At 59.4% G+C, this 19,560-nt stretch overlaps 1 protein-coding gene across 6 annotated transcripts; it reads right to left on the bottom strand.

Moving 5' to 3' along the window:
• Window positions 1-412: 412 nt before the first annotated feature.
• LAT2 (linker for activation of T cells family member 2) lies at window positions 413-15,309 on the bottom strand. Of its 6 annotated transcripts, none has more exons than XR_004676281.1 (14): window positions 14,666-15,307; window positions 10,730-10,852; window positions 10,276-10,315; window positions 7,899-7,942; window positions 7,701-7,761; window positions 7,420-7,457; window positions 7,115-7,150; window positions 6,993-7,035; window positions 6,460-6,515; window positions 5,324-5,392; window positions 5,042-5,113; window positions 4,505-4,626; window positions 1,668-2,651; window positions 413-1,371 (listed from the first exon to the last, which is right to left on the bottom strand). XR_004676281.1 is itself a non-coding variant. In XM_034988672.1 (13 exons), exons 2-12 carry the CDS (start codon window positions 10,821-10,823, stop codon window positions 4,523-4,525), a joined length of 657 nt encoding a protein of 218 aa, XP_034844563.1. In that variant the 5' UTR covers window positions 10,824-10,852; window positions 14,666-14,780; the 3' UTR covers window positions 426-1,371; window positions 4,505-4,522. The 6 variants fall into 6 exon arrangements, 4 of the variants coding, with proteins under 4 accessions (XP_034844561.1, XP_034844560.1, XP_034844563.1 ...); XR_004676282.1 differs by having other exon boundaries at window positions 419-1,371; window positions 1,668-1,758; XM_034988672.1 differs by lacking the exon at window positions 1,668-2,651 and having other exon boundaries at window positions 426-1,371; window positions 14,666-14,780.
• Between the last annotated feature and the right edge of the window lie 4,251 nt (window positions 15,310-19,560).

Raw genomic sequence — 19,560 nt, 5'->3', positions numbered from 1 at the left:
ATGGGGTAAGGGATGGAGAACAGCCTGGGACAGTAAGGACTTCAGAGAGGACCGGCAGGAGTCACCTGCCGGTGACAGTGGTGTGACGCCTGCCCACTGACTGGCCTTTTCTGTACAACCACGTATGCGTGTTGCTTTAGAATTCCCCAGTGAATTTTCTATTACTTTTACGATCGTTCCTCCCCCACAAGGTACTATTTTTTCCCCCATTTTCTTAAATTATAAAAAAATATCAGTGTACATAAAAGAAAGGATAGGGCGCACCTGGGTGGCTCCGTCAGGTGAGCATCCAACTCTTGGTTTCGGCTCAGGTCATGATCTCAGGGTCCTGGGATCGAGCCCCGCATCGTGCTCCCTGCTCAGTGGGAAGCCTGCTTCTCCCTCTGCCCCTCCCCCTGCTCATGCTCGCTCACTCTCCCTCTCTCCAATAAATAAAATCTCTTAAAAAAAGAGTGGGGGGGGAGAAAAAGAATTAAGGTCCTCAAAAACGGCAATGTGAGGTTTTAAAAAACATTTTAACATATTTCCTCAATCTTATTCTTCATCTGGAGCCTCATGATCGTGGTGAGGTTTGCAGGGGAGGACCAGGGCCCAGAGGCGTGTGTCTGCCACGCACCCCAGAACCGTGTTGGCAGGACTCCTCCCGCCTGGAGCCCCCACCACAGCCCCACTGCGCCCCGCTCCGTCTCTGAGCCTGAGGTCGGGACTCCCGGGGCTGAAGGAACCAGCGGCCAGTAGCTGTGTTCTGGTTTTCCTTCTCATTTCCTAACTGAGGGCATTAACTTGGACAGTTAGTGTGGCATCCTGGAAAGTGTGGACTCCAGGACCAGGTTCCTGTCCCCCAGCTCGCTCTCTCCTCTCTTCTGTCTCTGTCCCTCTCTCTTGGGGCCTCAGGGTCTTTTCCCATTAAGCAAGAGGCTTGACTTCCACTCCCTTGGAAGGTTTTGCATGAAGCAAGAAAAACAGACATGAGAATTGCTAGTCTTAGGAAATGCTTTATTGAGATGTTTCAGTTGAAGGAAACATCTTGCCTCTCCGTCTGTGGCTTTTCTGGCTTAGAAGGTCCCTTTGGGCCCCTGGGCTTCCCATGACACAGCTGTGTCCCTGCTCAGTCAGCTCAGCCGAGTCCAGTCCTGGGGCTAGGGAGGATTTGGGGACGACAGAGGGGCGCCACTCAGCCACTCCTTGCTGCTCCTTCTCTAGAAACAGGGTGTGCTCTGCCCGCAGCAGACGTTCCCACTGAAGGGCACCCGGGTGTCCCATAGCCTCATCTCTTCCAAGTGAACTGAGGCCCGAAGAATGGAGCGCGGGGGCTCCCCCTCTCTGCTGAAATGATGTGTAATCCTCACAGGAGACGAGATAGACGAGACTCTGTACCCGGAGATGAAGATTATTAAATATGGTTCCACCTATATAAATTAACTGTACAAGTTTATGGATCAGGAAAAAGATCCCAGCAATTGACGTTAGTAAGCAATTTGGAACCTGAGTCCAAAGCAAAAAGGCACAGGAATACCAGCAACGCACAATGTTTTCAGACGTGGGGACGGGGGTGCAGCTTGCCCTGACCCTCGGGCATCGGATCAGGTCAGAAGCCATGCTGCCCTCAGCCTCGGGCTCCTGCAGAAGCCAGGCCGGGGCCTGATGTCCCGTGTAACTGTTCTTACCCCAGCCGGTCCCCACGGCCGGCCGGACGGTCCTCCGGACGCCTCGGTGCATCTCCCAGGGGTAACCATGGCGGGTGTCGAGGTTGGGCAGCTCCGGAGAGAGAAGTGACCCCCGGGGGAGGCAGGATATAGCCCTCAGCCTGGGGGTTCCCTGGTGGTTTCTGCCACCCCACCTTCCAGCTCAGAACCCTGCACAACCCCTCCGGCTCCTGCCCCATGTCTCTGCTCCCCTCTGAAGTGGAACTTCTGGAATGTTCTCTACTCCCTGTCTTGGGACTCCTGTGTTCTGAATACAAGCAGGCCGCCTCCCCACCACCGAGTCTCACCAGTGCCCACCAGTGCCCGGTGCATCTCCGCCTGCCTGGCGCCTGCTCACACCCTCCCCAAGTGCCTTTCTCGGGCCCAGGACACTGCCCTTTGCCGCTTCGCCTCCCAGCCTCGGGCCTCAGTGCTGGCCCCTCTTCTCGGCCTCACTCCCCGGGGGCTGACAGTTGTCACTCTCAATGACGACGCCCCGCATCTGTCTCCAGCCTGGCCTCGCCCTCAGTCCAGGCTCAGCTGTCTAGCTGCCCACTTCATATTTCTCCCCACGCGCGCAGCTCGAGCCGAACACGTCCAGAAATAAGCTGGCCTGCCCACAGGGCCTGCTCTGCCCACAGCCTCTCACACCTCGGCTGGGGACAGTGACATCCTCTTGTTGCTCAGCCAAAAAACCTGCAGCCCCTCAGCTCCTCTCTACCTGGCCCCCCAACACCCAGTGCATCAGTGAGTCCTGTGCGCTCCACCTTCAAAACCAACTCCCAATTCGGACATAACGGGTAAATACAGAACATTCCATCCCAAACAACAGAATACACATTCTTTTCAAGTACACATGGAACATCCTGCAGAACAGACCACATGTCAGGCCACCAAACAAGCCTCAATAAACGTAAGAAGACTGAAATCATACCATACATCCTTTCCAACCGCAGGGGTACGAAACTAGAAATCACAAGAAAAATGGAAAAATGCAGACACATGGAGGTTAACCAACACGATACTAAACAACCAATGGGTCAACAAAGAAATCAAAGAAAAAATTGCAAAAAATACACAGAGACGGGGCGCCTGGCTGGCTCAGTCGGGATAGCATGCGACTCTTGATCTTGGGGTCGTGAGTTCGAGCCCCACGTTAGGTGTAGAGATTACTTAGAAATAAATAAACTGGGGCGCCTGGGTGGCTCAGTTGTTAAGCGTCTGCCTTCAGCTCAGGTCATGGTCCTGGGGTCCTGGGATCGAGCCCTGCATGGGTCTCCCTGCTCCACGGGAAGCCTGCTTCTCCCTCTCCCACTCCCCCTGCTTGTGTTCCCTCTCTCGCTGTGTCTCTCTCTGTCAAGTAAATAAATAAAAAAATCTTAAAAAAAAAAAAAAAGAAACTTAAAAAAAAATCTAAGACCAAACAAAACCCTATTCATGTTGGCCTCCACCCCAAGCCAAGAAGTCACCTTTTCCCTGGATTCTCATTGGTCTCTGTGCATCCCTTTCTGCCCCCTGAATTCATTTCCCTCCTCAGCAGCCAGGGATCCCGTTCCCAGGCTCCCAGGCTCCCAGGTTCCCAGGCTGCGCCCCCTCCCATCTCAGAAAACCCAGGGGTCGCTGCGTGGCTGCCCCCTCCCCTGTTGTCAGACCCTCTGGGCACGCTTCTGCCCCCCCTGCGCGTCCTTCCCCCCACCCACCGCGGGCCGGGGAGGGAGCACCCCCCGCTGCCCTGGGCAGCCCAGCCTCGTGGTTCGCGGCCTCCTCCCCGCGGGCTTGTCTCCACAGGGCTTATCACCCGCTCACATGCTGCCTGTCCTTCCTGCCCTTTCTCAGCCCACAGCCATCCGTGTCATCACTCTCACCAGAGTGACGTCCTGAACAATCAGGGATTTGGGTGGATTTCTTTCTTTTCTAAGATTTTATTTTTAAGTCATCTCTATACCCAACGTGGGGCTCGAACTTGCAACCCTGAGATCAAGAGTCACATGCTCCGGGCACCCATGGGTGGATTTCGTTTATTGCTGGGTCCCCAGCACCTAAGGCTGACTTGCCCCCAACAGGGGCCCAGTAGATGTTGGGGAGTGCGTGAGCGGTGGGCTCAGGCTTCTACGGCCTCTCCTGCTGTGGGGCCTCACAGCCCAGGAGCCGCCTGCCCGCCTGCTCCGATCGGGACTTCAGAGGGCCTTCGAGAACCCACTGGGGTCAGTCCTGTCTCCCCGTGGCACAGCCTGGGCCCCAACAGCTGACTCTAAGTGGGGCCTGGGATAGGAGGCTGAGCGCTCTGTGCGTTTGGGGGCCCGAGCTGGTGCGGAGCACTCAGCCCCATACTGGCCGGCGCAGTGGGTGCTGCAGACTCGGTCCAGCCGCGACCATCATGGGCGCCATCCTCTACCTCCCAGTCCCACCCCCGTCCCTGTGTCCTGCACGTGCTGTGTCCCATTTGCTCCATTTTGCAGGTGAGGAAATGGTCCCAGAAGGTTGAGCCACTTGCTCGAGGTTGCAGAGAGGCACCCGGAGCCTACCCCTTCACCCCACAACTCACCAGCCTCCACGGCCTGACACCCCCAACAGTCGCCTGAGACCCTTGTGTCTGCCGTGGAGCTGTGACCTCACCGGGCCTGCTGTGGGCATTGGGGGCAGGACGGCTCAGGAGCTCAGTCCCAACACCCTACAGAGCCACCCATTTCAGCACCCATGGGTGCTACCCCTTGACCCCCCACTGGGGCTCCCGTGTGGCTCCTCCAGCCCTGTTTTTCCCTTGGGATGGGGCCCCCCAGGTCTGTGAGGTCCAGAACCCTGGGCTGAGGCAGCTGTACCTTCCTTCCAGATCCTTCCTAGGCTTCTGTGGCTGCCACATTCTGATTCACGTAATCGGGGTCCTCGCTGTCCTCGTCTGGGCTGCCTGCCAGGGACAGAGGCTCTTCCCTCGGGACTCGCTCTGCGGACCAGCGGGCAGATGGGCAGACGGTGGGCAGACGGTTCATGCGGACACACCCACACCTGCTCCCCCAGCCAGAGGCTCGGGCCCAGGCCCCCGGACGCCACAAAACAGCCTGCAGGAAACGCTACACGGAACACTGTGCCGGTCCCCATCTCTGGGGTTTGCCAGAGATTTCTGCCCCGGGGGCGGCTGAGCGGGCGTCCTGGTCCTGGCAGGGTTCCAGGCTGCTGTGGCCACTGATGGGCCAGAGGCGTCACTGTGAAGTCAGCTGCAAGGGCTGCAGGGGAGTCTGTGCCCCCCCGACTGTCCCTCCCTCCCCCTCCCCCCCCCCACTGCCCGATCCTCCCAGGCCAGGCCCTCCGCAGCCTGCTGAAGCTGACCACCCGGGAACCCCTGCTCTCCGGCCACGCACCCACGGCCCTCCTGGACTCCCGCCACTGCCGGATGGATGCCGAGTTCTGGTAATCCTCGGATCCCTCGTCACCTGCAGGGAGACACCGGGAAGGTGGCAGCCGCCGCGGCTAGTCCTCAGGCCCCCTGCATGCTCACTGAGGCCGGGACCCCCGGGGCCTCGTCCAGGTACTCGAGCAAACGGTGAACATTCGGGCTTCGAGGCAGGGGGTGCCTTTGAGCGGCGTGGGCGGGCCTGGCCGAGGAGGCCTCTCCGCCCAGTTCCCAGGGCTGGCGGCCTCACCTGACTCGGGGTCCTTCGGCTTGCAGATGAGCACGTTCTCGTACGAATTGGCATCATCATCATCGTCATCTGCCAGGGAGGGGGTGAGGGTCAGGTTGGTGGGGGGCCCTGCCTGGCGGACCCGGCTCTTCCTCCCTCCCTCCCTCCGTCCTGCCTTCCCTCGGCAGGTGACCTGTCCTGCCAAGCCCCCAGCCCTCTGGGTCCCCCCCAGGGTCTCCGAACATTCTCCTGGACAAGATTCTTAGTGGACGCTGGCCTGGCTCCAGCTCCTTCATGGTCCTCCGAGGTCACCCCAAATGCACTGGGGAGGGGAGATGTGGGGATGGGCTTGCAATCAGGGAATTGGATAGTTGGAAGGAGGGAGGCCCATTGCTATCGGGCAACGAGGGGAGGGAGAGCCGCTGGGGGCCGAGGAGAGACGGGAAGCAGGCGTAGACTGGTCCTAAAGCCGTACCTTCGGGCAGGGCAGGGCGGGCCTAGGCTGGATGTGGCCCTAGCAGAGCCTGGCACCCCCTCATCGCCCCTGCGAGCTGAGCTCTAACCGCTGCCCCACCCCGCAGCCTTCTGTGTCAAAGGGACTCCAAGACATGAGGGTCCCTCCCATATTCAGCAGGGGCAGGGGGGAAGAAGAGGCCCCCTCTCTCTGCCTGCCATGCGCCCCAACCCCCAGCCCAGCGTGGCCTCCCCAGACCTCTCAGCAGGCCCGGCCCATCCTCGGTCCTCAGTTTCTTCTTCTGTAAAGCCAAGGTGTTAAGGGCCCAAGATCCCAGCCTCCTCAGAGCCTGCAGGGCTCAGCGTCTGTCAGCAAGGTTGCCCGGCCCAGGCCCTTCCTCTGAGGTCCCACATGTACTCATTAGTGGCTGCCCAGCCCTGAGGGGGGCCTGCGTGACCAGGGGCTCAGCCTCCCCCGTTGCCCCTGGCCCCAGGTCCCCTTCTAGTTCCCTCACTTCTGTGGCCCACACCCCCTCCCCTCCCTGCCTCCCACACATCCCTTCCCTACTCTGGTCCCCCACCACCAGCCTCCCCCGGCTCCCCAACTCCGCCACCCATCCAAACCTAGGCCCAGCCTCCCCATCCTCTACGGCCTTGGCCTTCTGCAGCTCGCCCCTTCCTCCCCTCCTCCTCCTGCATCTCACCTTCCCTGGGCTTCTGGGTCTGCCCCCAGTTGCAATAGTCCATGGTGATGGGGTCTCTGGCAAGAAAGCACAGACCCAGAGCGGTTGCTGGGCAGGCCGGGGCTCGGGGTGGGGGCATCGTGGGGGACACGGATGACAGGGCTGCTCCAGCCGTCACCCCCCGCCCCCACCCTGTTCTTCCCTGGTCCCTCTGTCCCTCTTCCCTGGGCCCCTAAGCCACCCAGCCTGGCTCCAGCCGTCCTGACTTGTGACTCTAGGCAAGTCCCCATCTTCCCTGGGCCTCGGTTTACCCATCTGTGAGACATCCTTGAGGGCCCTTCCTCCCTTATCTCTGGGTGATGCAGACAAGCCCTCCCTAGAGCAGGGCCACGTCCCTGTCTCCACAAAGCCATGGCCAGCTGAGAGGAAGTGATGCTACTGAGCACCTGCCTGGGCCAGTGGGTTCTAGGGCCGGAAGCTTTCATAAAGGGGGAAGCCCGGCGGGGGTGGGTGGGGGAGGGGAGGAGGTGCCGGCCCTGCAGAAGGCCACTCACATGTAGGCTGCATCGGATCCGGATCTGGATCCATGTCTGCTCCCTGCAGGAGGAGGCGAGGATTAGGCCCGAGCACTGGGCCCTGGGCCCCACCGCAGCCCACCTCCCAGGATCCCACCCACCTTTGCTGAAGTTCTGGTACCTGGAGGACTCAGAATCTGGAAGAAAGGCCGGGCTCATTGCTTCCTCCCGCCCCTGCCCCCCCCCCCCCCCAAGGGAAGGGCCTTCAAGGACCCAGGTGTCTCCTACCTTCCCACCTTGACACCTGCTCTCCATCCCCTCCCCCGCTAGGCCAACCCAGGGGCCTCCCGGCCCAGCTCCCCTGGCCCCCCGGGCCTCCCCTGCACAGGTACTGCCCCACCAGGTATTCACCTGTCTCAGTCCCACCTCACCCCTGCCCCCACCCCTGTGTCTGGGGGCCACTCACCCTCGAGGCTGGGGGAGAACCTCAGCAGCTTGTCCTTCCTGCAGGAAAGGGGGAAGGGAGGGGCTGAGAGGGGCCGGATGGGGAAAGGCCTTGGGGTTTCTGAACCACAGTCCCACAGCCCTACAGCCCCCTCGTGGGGCCCTCACAATCCAGCTCTGGGGCTCTGAGGTCCAAGGTCTTGGCCTGAGCTCAGCCAGGTGGGGCCCCCGGGGCTCTCCTTCCCATGGCCTCCTATGGGGCTGTTGACCCCTCCGGGCCTCGGATGGGGGGCTTGTCCCTACCTTGTTGGCGCCACGTCGGAGTCTGTGTCCACCAGGGGCCCTGGCCAGGCCTGTCTGACCACTGCAAAGGACAAGGGGCTGTTGGCTGGGCCTCCAGTGCTGTCCCCCCACTCCACCAGATTGGGCCTGGCCACAGTCCCCATATGGACACCCCCAACCCCGAGCCCAGTCCCTGGACCCTTCGGTTCGGGGACTCACAGGAATAGGTCCGGGCCACTGCAAAGTTCTGTTGATTCTCTTCCCTGGGAAAACATGGAGCTGCGCTGAGCCAGGGCCTAGCCTCCCACAGCCCAAGGGACAGAGAGGAGAGACGGACAGACAGGGCCAAGGAACAGAGAGCGGAGGGACAGACCAGGGCGAGAGTGAGGAGCCACCACCCCTCTGGGCCTCAGATCCAGGGCTCTCCCTTTCTCTGAACTGCCTGCCAGGCACCCACCCTTCTCACGTGGCCCCGAGCTAGAGCCTCCGCGGCCTCCCCAGGAACCCCGGAGATGGTCCGGAAGGTCTGTGGGCAGGGCTGGGGAGGTGGCCCTCAGATTCTGAGGTGAGGGTCGGGCGGCTCTTCAGGGACTTCAACTAGAGGGTACCTTCAACCCCTCTTAAGATGTCCAAACACACCATCTACTCCCAAGTAACTGGCAAGGTAACTTCAAGGCTTAGCAGACACAGCAAGGTACCTGGCCATGTGTGGCGTTCCCTTCTTCCTCTGAAATAGATTTTTATTTAGGCCCATCTAAAAGACTGTATTTTCCAGCCTCCCTTGTGCCTGAGTATGGCCATGTGATTAAGCTCTAGTCAATGAAATGCCAGCCAAGACTGTTGGGACTTCAGGAAAACTCCTTTAGAGGAGACACTGCCAACAGGGGTGCACCCTTTTTGTCCCTGTCCTTCATTCTTACTACTGCCTGGAACACAGAGATGAGGGCTGGAGCTCTAGCTGCCATTATGGATCATGAAGTTTCCTTGAGGATGGAAGCCAATGCTAAAGATGGTAGAGCAGATCAGCTAAACATTTAAAGCCTTTTGGGTCCCTCCTCTGGACCAGAAGGGGTACCTGGCCCAGCCTTCCAGGAGCTCCCGGGGAGGAGCGGCTGGAGGGGTCAGGGTGACCTGATTTAGGAAGGATGCCTTTAATGCATGGGCAGGACTGAACCCAAGTGAAGTGGGGAGAACCCAAGTCTCCCCTCCCACCTCCTCCTGCCCAGGCCCAACTTCCCACTTCCCACTATGAGGCAGTTTCACTTCTGGCTCAAACAGCTTATGTTTCTAAAATCAATCAGAGGCCCAGAGTGGGCAGGCACTGAGAGAGGAGGGGAGAGAGGAGGAGATACTGGGGAGGCCTGCCTCGGGGCAGAGGCGTTGGGGGGGCACCAGGGGAGCCCAGCCCCCTCACCCCTGGTGGAGGCTGTGGGCGGGTCATCCAGAGGACCAAGTGGCCAGAAAAGCCCGGCCCCAGCGGTGAGCATGGATGGGGACATTCTATTTTCATATTTCATTGTGGTTTTTCAGTTGCAAAAGGAAATGAGAAAGGGTGTGTGTGCGTTTGTACGTGAGTTCCTTCCCCAGGCAGGCACACACAGGGGTGAGGAGAGGAGTGCACGCCTGAGCAAGAGTGGGGGGCGGCGAGTGGTGTGAGCCGGCGTGCGGGCCCCCGGGTGCTCCGTCGGTCACTTTCCTGCTCAGTGCCAGGACACCAGTGGCCGCCCCCCTCCCTCCCCGGGTTGTCCTTGGGCCACACCGTGGTCTGCAGCGTCCCGCACGGCTGACCCTCCCAGGGCTCATACATAGAGCAGCTCGCCTGCCCCCGAGCTGCCTGGAGCTCCATCCTGCCGGATCCAGCTGCTCGGCCTGGGGTCAGTGACCCCCCAACCCCATTTCCTCTCTACCCCTACTTCCCTGGGCCCTTAGGACAAAGGTCATGGGCTCTCCCCACAGTCAAGACTCTCCTCCCTCCTCACCCAGCTCATGCCTCTCAAGATACGCCCACACGTGCCACCTCGTCTCCAGAAGAAAGTGTCCGCCCCAGTCCTGCGGGGGACCGCCCACCCTGTTCTCTCTCTGGAATGTCCCCTTTTGCCTTCTTTCTCTCTTAACATCCTCCCCACCTCCTCCATCAGGCCTTCCCTACCCCCCAAGGACATGCCCACATCCTCCTGGAGGAGCTCTGTTAGCATTTTCCAGGGGAGACTTGAGCATGGCTCACGTTTTGCTTTGTGCCCAGTCTTTGTTCCCCACATTGCCCGGGAGGGCAGAACTCTCTGTCAACCCCCAGCACCAGCACAGTGGGCTCCCCTGGGCGGGGGGCAGAGGGAGGATATCTGGAGATGCAGGGGGGCACGCTGGAAAGTGGCACCCCCTCCCCCCAAAGCCCTCCTGGATCAGGTCGGGGAAGCGCATGGAGAGCCCCAAGGGTCCCTCCCTCCCTGGACTGCTTGGGACCCACTAGAGCCCAGTGTGGAGGAGGTGGGAGTGAGGGGTGAGGGAAGGGGTGCGTGGACACACGAGGGGACGCCCATGTGGATGCCCACAGTCAGGGCACACGAAATCACGGGGCTGGGGACACCGAGGCACTCACAGGCTCCTCTGCTCATAGATCTTCTCGGACTTCTTCACGGCTGCAAGAACAAGACCGGATTAGCGAGCATCCCCAAGCCGGGCTGGGAACTGAGATCCAAGGTCCCCCTCCTCTTGTCTCCCCTGTGCCCTGGGCAGGCCTCAGATGGGACGTGGGGGCCGGACCGCCCATCCCTGTGGGCCACCTCTCATGGACAGGGTGCTTGCTCACCACCTATTAGGAGAGCAGAGTGTGGAGAAGGTGGATGCTGCAGGCAGCACAGCAGCCCCCCCCCACCCCCGTTTTTCCAGAACATTCCCCTGCCCCAGCAAAACCAAAGCCCCACGGTGAGCCAGACCCACTGTCTTCAGGGGTGGTTTAGGGGCTTCTTCCCTGCCTTGTGAAACTTCTCCGACCGCCCTTGGACCGCAACCAGGGCTGGGGACCCCGCCCTTGTCCCCGAGCACCCCCCTACCTGGGCGGGAGCAGCGCACGCACAGGCCGGCCACAGTCCCCAGCAGCAGCAGCAGGGCCACCCCGGGCCACAGCAGCTCGCTCTCCACATTCATGTCCGCTCCTGGCCACGCGCCCTGCAGCGCTGCAATGTAGGACCCCCTGTGACCAGCCTTCTGGAGTCCCCCCCCGAGCCCCACACTGTCAGGTGTCTGTCCCCCCCGTCTCCTGACAGCCCCGCAGTGGAGCCCAGACCACGGGAGCACCACCTCCCCTCCCTGTCCGAGGACCGGGTCAGGCTGCAGCCAGCCCTGCTCCCCCATCTGACCCCAGATCCACACCCTGGGCCCCCAGGGCCATCCCCCACACTTGGTAAGTGCTAGAAGGTTCTGGGGACCCACCAGACAGCACCATGTGTACGTGTCCCAAACGTGCCTTTGCTTAATCCACACAACCACCCACGGGGGGCGGGGGGAGGCAGGGAGAGGTTCCCAACATTTCACAAACACAGAAACTGAGGCTGGGGATCCCAGCTGCGAAGGAGAAAGACAGGATTCAAACTCTGGCCTCTGGACCCTAACTCTGGCTCACCTGTTGCCTCCTGTAAACCCAGCTTTGCTCCCTGAGCTCAGTCCTCGGCCCCTTCCAGAGGAGCCCTGGCTGCCCCCATGCACCCCAGGGTGCCTCTTATCCATGGGCCCCCTGGGGGAGCTGGGAGTGGGATTTCCGTTCTTTCTTTCTTTTTTTCTTCAAAAATATTTTATTTATTTGTCAGAGAGAGAGAGAGCACAAGCAGGGGGAATGGCAGGCAGAGGGAGAAGTAGGCTTCCCACCGAGCAAGGAGCCCGATGCGGGGCTCGATCCCAGGACCCTGGGATCACGACCTGAGCTGAAGGCAGATGCTTAACCGACTGAGCCACCCAGGCGCCCCGGGGTTTCCATTCTTTAAACACCGAGGGGTTCCTGAGGGCCTACGGGGGAGAAGGGTACTCTGGGCGGAGACCTGGTGGGCTGCCCAGGGCTGGTGGAGGTGGGATGTGCTGGGAGGGGGGACTCTGTGGCGTGAGGAGGCTCCGAACCCCGCCTGGCACTGGGCCACTGCTGGGTCAGTGACTGGTCCCTGGGGTGGAGCATGCTGTGATGGCCACTCTTTGGCAAAGCCACAGGCAGCCACATACCAGGGCCTGGGCGGGGGACAAGTACAACCCTCTTGAGGGGGCTTCCGAGGAGAATCACGGCAACTAGAGAGACTCAGTCTCCTGGCGTGGCTGGGGACACAGCTGAGAGCCACAGTGGGGTCTCCGAGGGGGCCCTGCCCACACCTCTGAGCATCCCCTCTGTGCATGTTGTTTTTCCCGGCTCGGCCACCTGGGGGGAGGGCTTCTTCCCATTTTACAGCTGGGGAAGGCGAGGCTCAGGGAGAAGCTGAGCTCTGTACTGCCCAGCTCCTGTTTTGGGCTCCCCCAAGGCCTCAGCTGCACTCAGCTGTCCCCCTCACCTCTCCGAGCTTCCCGAACCCTCACGGCACAAATGATAAGGAGCCTCTGAGCAACCCTGAGCCTCCATCGGGGCTGTCCCGGAGAAGCCGCCTCTCCTTCCCCAAACACCAAGTGAGTCAGTGGAAATCTCTTGATGGGATGGCCCTGTCACCCCAGGAGGGCGTCCGTGGGGAGCCCCCTGCTCTTGGGGCCTGGGCCCTGCCTTTCCAGCCTGCACAGCCTCCTCCTTCTGCCCTCTCTGCTGTGCCTCTAGCCCAGCCCAAGGCCACTTCAGGCTGTGTGGGGTTGGAAGCACCAGGTCCTGGAGGGAGGACTCCTGCCCGTGCCTCAGGGTGTGTTGGCCTCAGTCTTCTCATGTGTAAAATGGGCATCAACCCGGTGCCTTCCTCAAAGAACTACTGGCCGATGAGAAGCAGCCTGGCTCAGTGTCCGGGCTTCCCGGAGAGAAACCTGCTAGGGCTCGTATTTCTGGCCGGCTGGTTTGGAGAACTCGCTTGTGCTCCAGAGGCCTGGCACTTGAGGCCCCAGGACCTGGCCTGCCGACCCTTGCAGCTGTCCCGGGGAAGGGCGGCCCTCCATCCCAGGGGATCCTGGCCACCAGAGAGCCCTCTTGCTTCCTGGTCCCCCATGCTCTCCTGGGTCAAGCAGCACAGTCGGGGTGCCCCCAGCCCCGGTCCACCATATCTGCCTGGCACTGGGGGAGGGCGGGGGACGAGAACGCCGAGTGGGCCTCCGCTGTTGAAGCCTGGCATTGCTGGCCTTCCGTAGCCCCTCGGAAATGGGGAAATAAGGACACTCATCCCTCGGGTTTGTCATGAGGCCCAGCATTGAGATGATGCATGAAGGTGGGGGAGACACAGTTGCATGACTACCGTGACTTGCCATCTCAGGGTCCCTGTGGAAGGGGAAGGGGCAGCCTTTTGGGGGTGGGGGGACCAGCAGCGGACAGCGTGGAGCAACCTTACCAGGGCCTCCCTGCCTGGTGCCCAGGGTATGCGAGCCTGAGCCTCCCTCCACCGCCCTACCGCCCCGCGTGCAGGCCCTCGTGCCGGGACCCCCAGGGCGGGCTGGGATCTGCCCCAGCCCCTCAGTTGTCACAGACACGCCAAGTGTCATGTGGGAGATGCCAGGGAGGAGAGCGAGGCCCCGAGAGGCGGGTACTTGTCCAAGTTCATCCAACTAGCCACAGAGCCAGGATCCCCAAGCTCAGGCTGGGCTGATCCCCAAGGCCCTCCCTGCTCTTTGACTCCTGTTTTATATTACCTTTTAAGAACCATGAAATATTTTTTAAAAGAGAGATCAATTTGAGGAACAGGCCGGCGGCTGCCCCTAGACTGACTACATCTGCACTCTGGCCGGGCTTTCCCAGCCAGGATCTGAGGGCAGGCGGAAGAGGGTTGGGGGAGGAGGCTGAGCCCCCAGGAGACGCAGGCCCAGCGGCCCCCGGAGGGCCCCAAGGGACAGGCAGGGCTGGGTGGGGTGGGGAGGCGAGGAGGCCACAGGCCGAAGTGCTGCAGGCCAAAATAGCACAAAGGGAAGTGCGCAGTTTTCAGATGAACAAAGTTTGCACCAGCCTGGCGGGGGGGAAGGCCCTCGGGGCTCGGCTGGGCAAGCCGGAAAGGCCCTGGGAGACCCTCCTGCCCAATCTCCCAGCCGGCCTCTGGCCCTACATGGGGAAACGGAGGCCTCCCAGGGCCACAGGGCAGGCTATGGGGTAGGAACGAGAGGTTGGGTCCGAGCCCTGGGGAGGCTTTATCTGCTGGGCTCTGCTCTGGTGCCCGTTCCGTTTTCCCGTGTCATCTTGGCCTTCAGATAAGGCCGACCCAGGGGCCTCTATGGAGGATCCTAATGCTCAGGTGGCCAGTGAGGGGGCCTGGGCAGCCCTGGTCCTGGGGCAGCGGTGGGGAATGTTGACGGCCAGGGTCAAGGAGCTCCCCAGCAGAGAGCTGGTGGGCCAGGCTGGGGCCTGGGTGGGGGGTGGCGGGAGGGCTGCTTCGGTCTGGCCTGGCCTGGGGGCAGGCCCTGGGCACCCTTGCCCGGAGAGTCTCACCCATCCTCCCGTAGCCTAGTGGCAGGGATGTTACAGTCCCATTTCACAGATGAAGAAACCAAGGCCCTTGGGTCTGGCCCCTCACCGGTCTCTGGAAGCAATGAGCCCACCCTGGAGGCTTCCCCAGGCCTGTGAAGGCTGGACAGGGGAAGACGACGGTGGGAAAGCGCCGGAGCCCCAGAAACAGGCTGCCCTCTGAGTGCCGCAGGGTCCGGGGAGAGGGCTCCCTAGCCAGGGGCGTCAGGGCGGGACTGGGGCCCAGCGAGGGAGAGCCAGCTGGCCTGGCATCTTCCCGGCCCCCCCGCCAGGGCCACCCCCCCCAACCTGAGCCCTCCTGTGGGCCCAGCAGGGCCATTCCCACCCCCGGTGGGAGGCAGCCTTAGGACCCCCTGCGCTGGGCCGGGCTTACCTGAGAGTCGGGGGCTCCTCACTGTGGCCACCTCATCCTGAGCCCGCACACCTGCCCGAGCCGACGCCACCGCCACCGAGACTGGCGGGCAGCAGGCGAGGCGGCGGGCTTCCTGTCAGCCCCCGAATCAGCCCTCGCACATCCGCTGCTCGGCCGGACCGGCCCTGCCGCGAACAGCCGGGGACCCGGAGATGCTCGCAGAGACAGGGAGAGGCACTGAGCGACAGACACGAACACAGGCTCGGAGAGGCCAGAGACACGGACGGACACACACTGCATACATGCACGTGATCCCAAGTCACACAAAGAGGAAGAGACACACAGAGGGACGGGGAGCAAGAGAACGAAGTCGGGTGCTCACACGGACACACACACACACACACACACACACGGCCAGCCTGCGGTGGGGGGGGTAGGAAGACATGGAGAGACACACACGCACACCCAGGGAGGGAGAGGACCAGAGACAAACAGACACACACACACAGAGGGAGAGGCTGAGTCACAGACAGACAGACACACTCACAGACATCCGTGCGCTCTCCCACGGAACACGGGGCAGAGGGATGCAGGCAGGTGCGCACCGGGGCAGGCCGAACAAGGAAGCAGGACAGGGAGGCAAGGTGAAGGGCAGAAGGGGGAACGATCTACGAGCCATGGTTCCCCCCTGTCCCCCTCCCCCTCAGTTCCCAGAGGCCCCCTCCCGCAGCTGTTGCTCCTACTGTCACCAGCTCCTGGGGGGGCCCATAAACATACGGGGTGCTTCCGTGCCTCCTGTTACTGGGCATTAAGTGACTGGCCCAAGGCCATCAAACTCCTGGTGGCACCTCCACTCCCAGGAGACCCCAGGGAAACCCCCATCAGTCTGGCACTTCAGAACTGGGGCTTCCTGGTCCCAGGGGCCCCTCTGGGCAGGAGACTGGGTTTCTCTTTCAGCCCCAGGGGCCCCTCTGGGCCAGAGAACTGGGTTTCTCTTTCAGCCTGTCTGGGGTGGCCAGGGCTGAGACAGGAGGCCCAGCCCCGAAGGCACAGTGGGCCAGGGCTGCCCGCGGCTGCCACCCCGTGGGGAAGAAGGGTAGCGCGCCAGCCGGGCCTTGAAGTCGGAGATCCTGTGGGCCTTGCCGCCAGGAGCTGGTCCCCATCCCCAGGCATGGTCAAGCTGTCTGACTCCCAGACCTGGGCCTGTGTGGACACCACCACACTCCCTTGGGCTGGGCAATGCTGCATTCAGTTCCCTTGGTAACCGGCCCCTTGGATGTCACTTACACAGGTGAGAAGACTGGAGGCCCATGGAAGCTATGCTGGATTTGAACCCAAAGTCTCCAGTCTGTTGTCTTCCCAGCACCCACAGGGAGGTCGGTGGGGGCGCACCAGCAGCCCTCCTTGCTGGGACCACCTGCCTGACCCCCACTCGCACGACCGGGCCGGGCCGGGGTTGGTGTCCGTTGATCCCTGGACTGTGCACCTGCCTGGGGGTTTCCAGTAGGCAGAGACCGACAGAGCCTCCCCCCGCCCGATGGGAAGGAGCTGTCCTACACCTGGCTTCTGTCTTGGGCCTTGGCAATGGCAGAAGTGACCTCCGACCATTGGCGAAGTCTCCAGGTCAATCTGCAGCGGGACCTAGGCGCCCTCAGACCCTCTCTGAGCCCATTTCCCATCTGCAATAATGGGGGTTGGTCAACCCAAGGACCCTTTTTGTACTTGAGTGTGAAAAAAGGATGCCGTCCCCCTTGTAGGCAATTTTCAAAGTCCTCCAAGGTTCTATTTTATTTATAAACCATTGGGTTGTGACTCAGAAAATAAGCTTTGAAAAACTACAGTTTCATGTCCAGTTGCGTCAATTCTAGTGTACTTAAGGTTAAAAAAAAAATTTTTTTTTATAATTCAACAGTTTTTGTGTATTACAAGTTCCTCATGACCATTTAAACCACTTTTAAGTGTGTGATTCAGTAGCATTACATTCACAACACTGTACAACCATCACCACGATCCATCCCCAAACCTTCATCATCACTCCAGACACCTGGCTTTTTTCAGTTCACTAAGTGCGTGCTGTGTGCACATCCGTGACCCAATGAAGATACCCAGGTAACAGTGCGACAGCTCTAAAAACAATTCCAAGCTGAGAATCTTCTGGGGTCATACATATCCTAAAGTCTGATGGGAAGCTATGCATTTCCTTCAGAAAAATCACCTGGAGAAGTGTGTACGACATTCTAGAAGCCCCTGGAGCCCGCATATGTCATCTGCCACCCCCCATGTCTTAAGGTGCAAATGAGCCTCCCTTCCACCCCCTCCCTCCCCAGCCGGTTCTAACATTTATTCTTGGTTGTGAACTCACTACCCAAAGGAACCCAGAGTATCCTCATCTTTCTGCCTCCCCCAACCTCAGGACCTGCTTCTTTTGCTTTGCCCTCTATGTGTATGTAGATTTCTAAAGTGTTTTGTATTCAATAAAAGTACCATGCTGTCTGTCAGCACTTGGGCTTATTTTCCATCTACTGCGTTGTGATCCAATGCCGTGTGCCTTTCGCTCATTCCGTCATCTGAATACAGCTTTTGCTGCTCTTGTGAATGTTCTTTCTCTGGGGCATGTACCCAGGAGGGGAACCACTGGGCTACAGAACATGGACACATGCCATTTTCAAGTTAAGTCCCCAAGTGTAGTTCCCACTTACACGCTCCTCTAAGACACGAGACCCACAAACTCTCTAGCAACTGGTCTGTTGGGTCGTGATGTCTGCCATTTGAACGGGCGTGCGGTAGTTATTTTTTTCTCTTTGTGATCTTGTGCTAGCAGGACTGCTAGTGAGGCAGAATATCATTCTTCATCCTCATTTTGATAGAGTACTTAAAAAAAGGATCTAGTGAGTGCACTCTTAATTTCAAGAGCCTAATGCACATGAGCAAGACCTCTACCAATTCCAAGGCATCTTGGTGTTATTTACAGAATCCCTGGGCTACCTGAAAAGCTTCTCTCGTTTCTCTCCCTCCCTATCCCATTCAGAAAGATAAGCTTCTGGGCCACTAATGATTTCACGAACGTTTACCTTGCTTCCGACAGTCAACAAAAGAACAGGTACAGGAAACAGCTCTCTGTAGGGCTCAAATGGAATACCAAAGAGCCCGCCATTGTGAAATCGTGTGCTTTTATTTGTATATTTGGTATTTTACACCTACAGGGGGGTTACGGAGGGGGGATGAGATGAGTAGTAGGTTATAGTTAAGTACATTATTTCGGTTCATGTTCATGGCAAAAAACTGCCTCTATGATGTGTGGATTTAGAAGCCTCTGAACCTCATGTAAGCATCAAACCTCTCACCGCGGTTGTTAAAGATTGGCCAGGAACACACAAGAGACAGAGCAAAGGGCTCACCCAAAGGGCAGACGCGGCCAGGCAAGGGAAGCACCAGGAGCCCTGCCCAACCAAACTACCAGCCACACAGTCTCCCTGCAGCCAGGGGCTGTTTCATGGCCCTGCATGCGGGGCAAACCGGGTCTGGGGAGCATAGGGCAAGACAGCCACCTCGGACACACCGAGGATCGCTTACAAGGCCCGGGATGGGACACTCTGTCTGCCTCCCCTCCTGACTTCCCAGAAAGAGCGCTGGTGAGAATTCCGCGGGGCAAGCATGGAGTAGTGGCTGGTGGCTGGCATGGACTGCCTGGCCCATCCTCTGCGAGACCAAGGAGACCCACGCACAGCACTGGGCCTAGCAGGTCCCACTGCCGGTATCACTCGGAGAACAGACCTTGCACAGGCTAGTGGCCCTGCGTGACCCCAGCAGCCGGGCGGAATCTGAGAAGAGGACAGAGGGAAACAACGGAGTATTTAAAGTACTCCTCGTGAAAAGAGCCAATAGTAAATAAGGCTTTAAAGAAACGAATGGGGGTGCCTGCCTGGCTCACTTAGTGGAACGTGCGATTCTTGATCCCAGGGTCGTAAGTTCGAGCCCCTGGTTGGGCGTAGAGTTTACTTAATATAAAGAAACAAGCAGATGCAAGAACCCCTAGGGGCCGCAGAGCGCCATCTCACTGCCCGCACAGCAAAGAGATGCTGTTTCTAGTAAGTCTCAAGCAGGAACTGCTTTATAGGCTGTTGGTAACTGGCTCTTCCTTTTCTCAACAAATTGCTCGACCAAGTAACCTCCTTCAACCAGAAAGCCAGGCCATTCCTTAGAGATCCTGACTTGAGCGCGGAGGCCAGGCAACAATCCCAGCACCCTCCTCCGTGACCCAAACGCACTCCTCCTGACCTCTTTCTGCCTCCTCCTAAGACCTCCCTGAAGAAACAAAGCTATTTCGGTCAGGATGGGAAACCCCGGCTTCTGGAAGTTGGCTGTGCAAACTTCTCCTCTCCTGGAACCTGGAGAGACAATCTGGCCCCTGACAAGATGGGCTCCGAGGTAAAAACATTCTCAGAAACCTGAGCCCCTTAAAAAAAAAAAAAGAAAAGAAACCTGAGCCCCTTATTAAAAGGGCTCCATTTGGCACTCCATTAGATTTGGTTTCTCTGAAGGCAGTTCAAGAATAGCAGGGACAAAAAAACCCAGAAACCAGGCATCAACTATCTAAACCTATCTCTGGAACATTCATAGTGGGTGCAAACTTTTAGGAAAATGAACCTATTTATTTAGGCGCTTATCTGGGCAAAGATGTGCTCTCCTCTCTTAATTCAGTTACTTATGATGGGAGGCAGGTATTAGGATGCCTTCTGTAATATTTAGCATTGCACAAACACTACGGCCCAAGTAAAGATGTGCAGGGAGAGGGAGGAAGACAGCCGAGCAAGAGTGGCGTTTCAATCCCGAGAAACCTCTGGAGACCCAGATGACCCCTCCAAGGGTCTGAACACGCCACAGGTCCTTCAAAGGTGGGATCCAAGAGACCTTTG

The sequence above is a fragment of the Mirounga leonina genome, unplaced genomic scaffold (genome assembly GCF_011800145.1).
Source record: "Mirounga leonina isolate KUSES-001 unplaced genomic scaffold, KU_Mleo_1.0 Mir_454, whole genome shotgun sequence".
Taxonomy (NCBI): Eukaryota; Metazoa; Chordata; class Mammalia; order Carnivora; family Phocidae; genus Mirounga; species Mirounga leonina.
This window is presented reverse-complemented; position numbering and strand designations above follow the sequence as displayed.

Excerpts from the sequence above, each read along its gene's own strand:
- LAT2 (XM_034988668.1), bottom strand. The coding sequence starts at position 10,823 with ATGAATGTGGAGAGCGAGCTGCTGTGGCCCGGGGTGGCCCTGCTGCTG. Across the intron at positions 10,316-10,729 it reads CGTGCGCTGCTCCCGCCCAG|CCGTGAAGAAGTCCGAGAAG; the intron begins GTAGGGGGGTGC and ends TTGTTCTTGCAG. Across the intron at positions 5,114-5,323 it reads GCCGAAGGACCCCGAGTCAG|GTGACGAGGGATCCGAGGAT; the intron begins GTGAGGCCGCCA and ends GTCTCCCTGCAG.